Genomic DNA, 7,033 nt, shown 5'->3' with positions numbered 1-7,033 from the left:
ATCAGCTCCCAATTTTGCTAAGCTGACCTCCATGCACTTCTACGGGTGGAAGCTGGGTCTGAAAACCGGCGTTTACTACCTGCGAACCCAGGCTGCAGTCGACGCCATCAAGTTCACCGTGGACGTGAAGACTGCGCAGACAGCTAAGAAGGCTACCAAAACCGACGAGAATGCATGCGTGTGGCGACCGAAGAACCTGGCCGAAGACGAGATATGTGCCGCTTGCAGCGGATGATAATTGATTGATACAAAAATTCAAATGCTCCGACACGACAGAAGGGTGCCGTTGTGCATGTATGACGGGCTGCTGCCACAACCCACTGCTACTCTGGCGGAGATTCGAGAGAGCTTGCTGGAGCGGCTGCAAGTGCTGCAGTTTATCTACAGCAACTTACAATCGTCAACGGCAACGGAGTCCTTCCGCACGAAACTGAAAGAGGTGATGTTGACGAGTCGGTTGACCCACGTTCAACGCAACGGAGAGTCCTTCGAACCCTACGAAAAGACGTGGCGCAGAGACAAGCTCTCCCATGCGCTGCTCGGCGTTTGCTTCAGTGACACGAAGGAACGCGCGGACTGGTTCGTGGAACAGGAGTGCCATCTTTTCGATGCTCGTTTTGAGATGGCCTTGGACGATTTGGCGGGCTTCGCCAACAAGTCCGAAATGGGAGCGAGTTTTCTGTGGAACGACGTGCTGGGTGAGCGAAGCGAAAGGATTGGCATGGATATTGCGGGCTACGAGGACCTCGACTACTCACGTGACACCCTCCCTCCCACCCTGGTCGTACCAGCAGATGACTGGGACGTCATCAACGAGTTTTTGGAGTCGCAGGATGAACCCGTAACCGCCAAGTGCTGGCACGTCCCACTCTTCCCCCACAGCACGAAGCTGGTGCATAACCGCCGGTGCTTGGCCATCGCGGGTAAGGCCGTCGTAGGCCTCTCAGCCAGCAAGGCATTGGCCAGAGGACTATTTAACGACACTCTTCTACAGCAGATGTCGGGGCACGCACCTCGTCTTCAGCGACTCCTTGAGGAACCTCGACTCAATGAGTTTGTGAACGCTATTCTCAAAACTGGAACATCCACTACCGATATCCGACTGTCGTTTGACACTCTAGACGAAACACGTAGACTGTCTCTGCAGAATGTCTGGGAGTATTCCAAGCTGTTTCCGCCGTGTATGCGACGGCTAGTGGAAATGATGGCCCACAACAAGCACCTTCGAAACCTCGGCAGACTGCAGCTGTGGGCTTTCCTCAAGACAGCAGGTATGACAATGGACGAGCTCACTCGTTTCGTTCGGCAATCGTGGCGAGACCCCACAGAAGTAGACAAGCAACACGCCTACACAATTCGACACCTGTTCGGCACTGAGGGAAGCCGCGTCAACAAGTCAGGCTACAGTTGTAGGTCGATCATCAGCTTTGGCGTGCCCGCTGCGGGTGACTACCACGGGTGTCCTTTTCGAAGCCAGCAAGGACCAGACCTCTCTAGGATACTGAACGCGATGGGGGTTTCGGACACTACTGCCATCCTCGACTGGTCCAACAGAAATCACTTCGAGCTAGCCTGCCAGCAGACGTTCAAGACGCTTTTTCCAGGGCACAGCGGTGACGGCGTGGCCAACCATCCCAACGCCTTCCTAGTGGAAGCGATCAAGGAGTTGCACAAGGAGAATGTAATTAAGTGATGACGTATACGACAATGGCCACTTTTGAGGTGCAATTTCGTACTTTGAGATGGAACCCTCAACAGTCGTACTCTCCATTGTAGCCTGGGAAGCGCTGGTGCTGCGTCCTACACTCACCCGGGAATTGCTGAGGGACCTGGTGCTGCTGACGAGTATCCAGCTGGCTGTGGGGCTGAAACTAAATCAGCTGTGCTGGGCCGTTATCCTGTCAGTCCATCTGCTTGCCGTTTTCCCATACGGAGGACTATGCTGCATGCTATTCGCTCTGGCGGGCTCTGCCATTGTCATACTCGACCACCCAACCCGTTGGTACGTCTTTCCATTTCCCAATGTGGTTCTGTCTCTACTAGGAGTTGTTATCAACACCTCATTACGGGCACGCAGCGACTACTGACTTCCATACCGTACGTACAGCTCGTAATTCGTCTGGAGACAAGCCCTTTGGAGTTTTATTTCGCGAGTCCGCTTGAACCTTCTCTGCTGCCAGGATTGCAGCTTTGAAATCTTCTAGAGAAGTGTTCCGCGTGAATGATACCAATCCTGCGTTCACCGCTGTCTTTGCCAAGGACTCCACAACTTCAGTGCGCTCCTCGAGGTCGTCCTTAAAGAGCAAAAACAGCTCTCGGGGTGAGGAGCCCTCGGTCGCTACCAGCTGCGTGTACTCGCGATGCTCTCTGACATGCTCGTTTCCCTCCTTGGTGGTGACCCGGGTTTTTAGGAAACTGCCCCACAATGTGCTTTGAGATAGTGTGCCTTGCTCCTCCGCATCCACCAGCAGACTCCAGAATGCCGTCCTTCTCTCCCTCTGCCCTGTGGCGATGGCGTCTGCCCTGGCGTTCAGCTCTGCCTGTAGGAAATCCTCCACGTGGCGCTTCCATACAGCCAGAATCTCGACGTCGTCTACATGAGCGTCCACGTGCTGTCGGATTATCGGTAGCGCTTCGTCCCAGGACATCAGCGGGGCGCACGGAGAGCGCAGGTCCTGCCGTCGGTCACTGGGAACTTCTCCCCTCTCCAGAGAGCCCGCTCTCTCCGCCCGCACCGCCAGACGCTCCCCGCGAGCGCAAGTTAGGGGAATCGGGATCAGCTGTCGGATCCTCTGTTCCAGATCGGGGCTGGAGACGTCATGTTGCGTCTTTAGAGTACGTCTGTGCTGATCTGCGAAATCGTCTGCGTAGTCCTGAAAACTCTCGTCACGTTCGGCTTCAGTAAAATACGCCCACCACAACTCTTGATGGTGCTTCGCCGCGAAATCTCGGTAGGTGGTGAGTGGTGTGATCTGCGCCTTAACGAGGGCTTCGTGGAAGCTCTCTCTCGCAACTGCCTTTCTCTTCCGTTCGTTTTCTCGGAATCTCTTCTCGTATTGCGACTGAAACTCACTGAGAGTCTGCTTGCGTTCTCCGTTCTTGAACTGAGAAAAGGCCTTGAACCTCGGTCCCCCGTCATCGAAGCTGCGACGGACCTCGTCCCACTTTCGACGTTGAAACCCGTTGAGCTCGTAGAGCAGCTTTAGCAAGTTCTTACCCTCAGAAGAGGCTGTCTGTTGGGGCCAAGGATCCGGTGGAAGCTGCTTGAGAATTTCGTCATAACGCATCTTGACCTCCTGCACTTCGTCAGGCATGGACCATGAGCTGAGGTTGCGCTTCGCGTGGTGCCAGTAACGCTTCCCATCTCCTTGATCGAACAACCTCCACCGAGCGTGTTGGGCTACGAACTTCTCGGACTCATCCATTAGTTCAACGGGCTTCTCCCACGTGCTATTGCCTGATTCTCGGTTGTGCCAGTAGGTTCGCCCGTCAGATGATTGGTGTTCGATCCATAAGAGCATGGGTCAATTGCGTAATTCCTTCACCAAATCGCAGCCCTAAGGCCAAAGCACACAACTCTGTTCACACCAACACAAATCTATTGACGACACCTAGAATGAATCCACCCACATGCCCCATCTACCCCAGTGGTCACGCCTCGTTACCCGGAATCCGCAGACAAGGCACACCAGACTCGCCGGCAGCTCCGGCAGCAAAAGAGGATGACTGAAGTGCTCGCTCAGGCGCAGGTACTGTAGTTGCGGTGGCAACACAGGCAGCTTATGATCGAACTCTGCCCCAAACTCCAGAAACACTAGCGCAGCAGGCAAACTGCCAGGCTCGACTTGGTGGTTGAACGTCTCGGAGAGACGGAGACTTCGAAGGGTAGGAGGCAGGGGGGGCAGAGGGTGATTATAGACAAAACCCAAGTCCAGCTCGACCAGCCTTGCAGGCAACACACCAGGGGCTATTGGCTGGTCGAAGCTCACTCCCAACCACAAATGAGAAAGGGTCGATGGGAGAGCATTAATCGGCTGGTTGAAGTTACAGCCCAGCCTGAGCTTGCGCAGGTTTTCGGGCAGGCCATCGAGAGGGCCATCAAAATGATCTCCCAGCGTTAGCTCTAATATGTTGGAGCATCGAAGGTTCAGCACATTAGGCCCATGCAGAGAGCCGCATTGCAAGCTGAGGTGGCGAACGCTCGAAGGAAGGTTATCTTGCCCAGCAAATACGTCGCCTATTGCATACATCTCGAGGACATTATCTGTTAGAACATCCTTTTCCAGCAGAGATGGATCGCACACAAGAATCTCAGGCTTAAAACCTGCAGAGGTGGAGCCGTAGGTAACGTGGAGACCCTTGCAGTACCTAACGGCACTTACGGGCACTTTGGCGCCGTTTCTCACTCGGTAACATGGCACATCGCGCACGCTTTTGGCCAGCCGTTCGCACACGCAGGCGAGAGCCACTCGAAGCCGACACGACTCCGATCGCGGGTCCAGCGCGTCGTGCTCCGGGCAGCAGGGGAGCGTAGAGCGGTGGTAGCACGGCTCGGAGTGTACAATCGCTACGCGCTTGCGTAGGAAAGCTAGTGTCCGGTCAAGCACCTCTGATGGCATATCGCACAGCGACGGCATTTTTTGCTTTAATGAAAACGTCTATCAAGGACTACAGCAAGCACTTGTTGACGCAGTCCAAGACATCGGACGAAAGATCGGATGAGAGATGGCCAAGAGTCACGTACTCCAGCAGCGCGTCGGAGATAGCGGTTGAGTGAGCCCTGGACACCAGGTGTGGCAAGACCTCCTCCTTTAAGAATCGGGACAAGCCCGATCGGCCTTTCGTGCTAGGCCGTACCATGGCATGGCGCAGGCTGTTTGTGACCCGATACGCTCTCACTCTGTAGAGTAGTTGGCATCTCGCCAGAGAAGCGCTAAGCTGTCCATCACTGCGCCCACCACGCTCGCACCCGTGGTCCAAGTGGACAGGGCCAGGGTGGACCTGTTGGCGGGCAAGCAGATGGCGAATGCAGAATGGTTAGGGTTGATCTCGATTGGCGCTTTCACTGGAAAGGCCAACGTAACCATCGCAGCTGCCAGCACCAGTCGGTAACTACGAAGGCAAGTTATTTGTAAAGGCACCAGCCGTGGAGTACGGAAACCGTCAGGGTTGAACTCCGAAACACTCAGAGTCACCGTGGTTTCCGTGTCCGTCTGTGTTGCCGCGTACGTCACTACAGGAAACCCGGCACGTAGGAAGGCCTCAGCGAATAGAACGTAGGGAATGAACTGAAAATCGGTCGTAGGAACCTCCTTTGGTAGGTTCTCGACAGGCGTCAGGTCTCCAACCCACCAGATGCAGTCATCCCTGCCTTCCAGACTCGCGCTGCTGCCGACTACCGTTACTCCAGACTTCACTACCGCTTCCCGAAACTGCGGATGGTTCCAGACCTCCTCCCTGCGGATTCGTCCCGACTTTGCCATCGCCACTGTATCCTGCAAAATGCTGAGGTAGCTGTCGCCCGTAAAAAACTGTGAGAGGTGCTCCAGTACAGCAGCCGCCTTGCCGTAGGTGGTTTCGTTGTAGTGTTCACAAGCATCCTCCCGTCCATCAAGACCGACTAGATCCATTGGATGGCAGCACACGCCAGCCAATACAGGACGCCACTCTCCAGCGACCAAAGTTCGCCGTCCAGTCATTCCTTCCTCAACGAGTTCGGCGCCGACCTGAGGCAGCGGTGGGCCACCCAGAGTCAGTTGCCGCAGCTGCGCTATCTCCTCTCGACTCCGTAAAGACGAGGGGTGGCCCGAATGTGGTAGGCCGTCCTTCAGCATGGCTTCGAAGCACACCTCAAGCAAGAATGCGGAGCGAATGTCGTCGTGGGTGAGGGACACCGGACCCGGCACGTCCAGAAGCAGCTCATATTCGATGAGCCTCGCAGACCCCTCCTTTAGCCAATGGGAACCAAGGCAGGTCATCGTGACCATGTCACCCATCCACAAGTGGCTTATTTCGTGAAGGTACAGCCGAACCAAACGAAGATCGAATGGTTGCTGGGGAAGTAAGCATCCAGACTCCATCGAGATGCACCCAAAGTTTTCGAGGGCAAGACCACGGTGGTTGTCATACCCAATGAAGTTCAGCGTACTGAGCGGGTAGCAAGGCGAGAACAACTGCTGAACCTTGCGGAAAGCCCATGTGAGGAATGTTGACGTGAATTCGGGCACGGCCCAGGAGTCCTGCAAAAGGATGCGAAGTCGTACGCCATCAACTTCCCACTCTTGGGCAACAATCCAGGGCCCAAGAAACAAGCCCGTGGCGTACAGTGGGAGCAACGGGGTGGGTTGGAATTGGGTAACGAAGAGGTTAAGCAAGCGGTAACCCAGGTGCAGGCGCGGATTCTGGAATCGTTGAAGAATCGCGGCAGTCTCGAATGTCTCTCGCTTGTGGCTGATCTCATCCGCACTCCAAACAGGACGGTCGGGCTCTCGACACAGGATAGTCAAGGACATGCGAGCTCGACAGTCAGCTCCTTCGGGAACAGGCCAAAGCCTTCGGGCATAGTCCGGTTCGAGAGCGGTTGCTATGAGGTTTCCACGCCTCAAGCAGCCATTACAACCTTCACTGACAAAAGCAGTGAAGCTGATTTTCACTCCACCAGGTACGTCGACTCGTTTATGAATGTCGCAGAAAGGCGATTCTACAGCAATTGCAGATGGTGCGGGCTTGATCACAGTGACGCCGAAAAACTGGTTTACCTCAAGAATTAAAAGCTCAGTTCGGATGGTGTAGTTCCGGTCGCTAGGACGCATTTGTATTCGATTTTTACAATAATTCAAACTAACCTTCGCAGCTTGAGCGTTTCTCGAAAGCTAAAGATTTGGCGCTTGCAAACCCTATGGTCTTCACGTCCACTGTAAACTTGATGGCGTCGACAGCAGCCTGGGTTCGCAGGTAGTAAACGCCGGTTTTCAGACCTAGCTTCCACCCGTAGAAGTGCATGGAGGTCAGCTTAGCAAAATTGGGGGCTGAC

General features: G+C 54.8%; 5 protein-coding genes across 6 annotated transcripts; 2 read left to right on the top strand and 3 right to left on the bottom strand.

Annotated features, from left to right (window-relative positions):
- Positions 1 to 31: 31 nt before the first annotated feature.
- Positions 32 to 235, top strand: KVP18_005034 (uncharacterized protein; the record flags this gene model as incomplete). Its single annotated transcript, XM_067949346.1, has 1 exon — positions 32 to 235. One exon carries the CDS (start codon positions 32 to 34, stop codon positions 233 to 235), a length of 204 nt encoding a protein of 67 aa, XP_067813394.1.
- A 24-nt stretch (positions 236 to 259) lies between these two features.
- KVP18_005035 (uncharacterized protein) lies at positions 260 to 1,693 on the top strand (the record flags this gene model as incomplete). The annotated part of the gene is made up of 1 exon (XM_067949347.1): positions 260 to 1,693. One exon carries the CDS (start codon positions 260 to 262, stop codon positions 1,691 to 1,693), a length of 1,434 nt encoding a protein of 477 aa, XP_067813395.1.
- Positions 1,694 to 2,063: 370 nt separating this feature from the next.
- KVP18_005036 (uncharacterized protein) lies at positions 2,064 to 3,521 on the bottom strand (the record flags this gene model as incomplete). Its single annotated transcript, XM_067949348.1, has 1 exon — positions 2,064 to 3,521. The coding sequence occupies one exon, from the start codon at positions 3,519 to 3,521 to the stop codon at positions 2,064 to 2,066; it is 1,458 nt and encodes a 485-aa protein (XP_067813396.1).
- Positions 3,522 to 3,611: 90 nt separating this feature from the next.
- Positions 3,612 to 4,637, bottom strand: KVP18_005038 (uncharacterized protein; the record flags this gene model as incomplete). Its single annotated transcript, XM_067949351.1, has 1 exon — positions 3,612 to 4,637. One exon carries the CDS (start codon positions 4,635 to 4,637, stop codon positions 3,612 to 3,614), a length of 1,026 nt encoding a protein of 341 aa, XP_067813399.1.
- A 31-nt stretch (positions 4,638 to 4,668) lies between these two features.
- On the bottom strand, positions 4,669 to 6,812 carry KVP18_005037 (uncharacterized protein; the record flags this gene model as incomplete). Of its 2 annotated transcripts, XM_067949349.1 has the most annotated exons (2): positions 4,669 to 4,873; positions 4,900 to 6,812. In XM_067949349.1, 2 exons carry the CDS (start codon positions 6,810 to 6,812, stop codon positions 4,669 to 4,671), a joined length of 2,118 nt encoding a protein of 705 aa, XP_067813397.1. The 2 variants fall into 2 exon arrangements, with proteins under 2 accessions (XP_067813397.1, XP_067813398.1); XM_067949350.1 differs by lacking the exon at positions 4,669 to 4,873 and having other exon boundaries at positions 4,896 to 6,812.
- Positions 6,813 to 7,033: the final 221 nt, after the last annotated feature.

The sequence above is a fragment of a genome (assembly GCF_019968955.1).
Source record: "MAG: Porospora cf. gigantea A chromosome Unknown PgA_NODE_1203_length_7033_cov_333.357, whole genome shotgun sequence".
NCBI lineage: Eukaryota > Apicomplexa > Conoidasida > Eugregarinorida > Porosporidae > Porospora > Porospora cf. gigantea A.
Note: the sequence above shows the minus strand (reverse complement) of the source record. Positions and strands in the feature narration are given on the sequence as shown.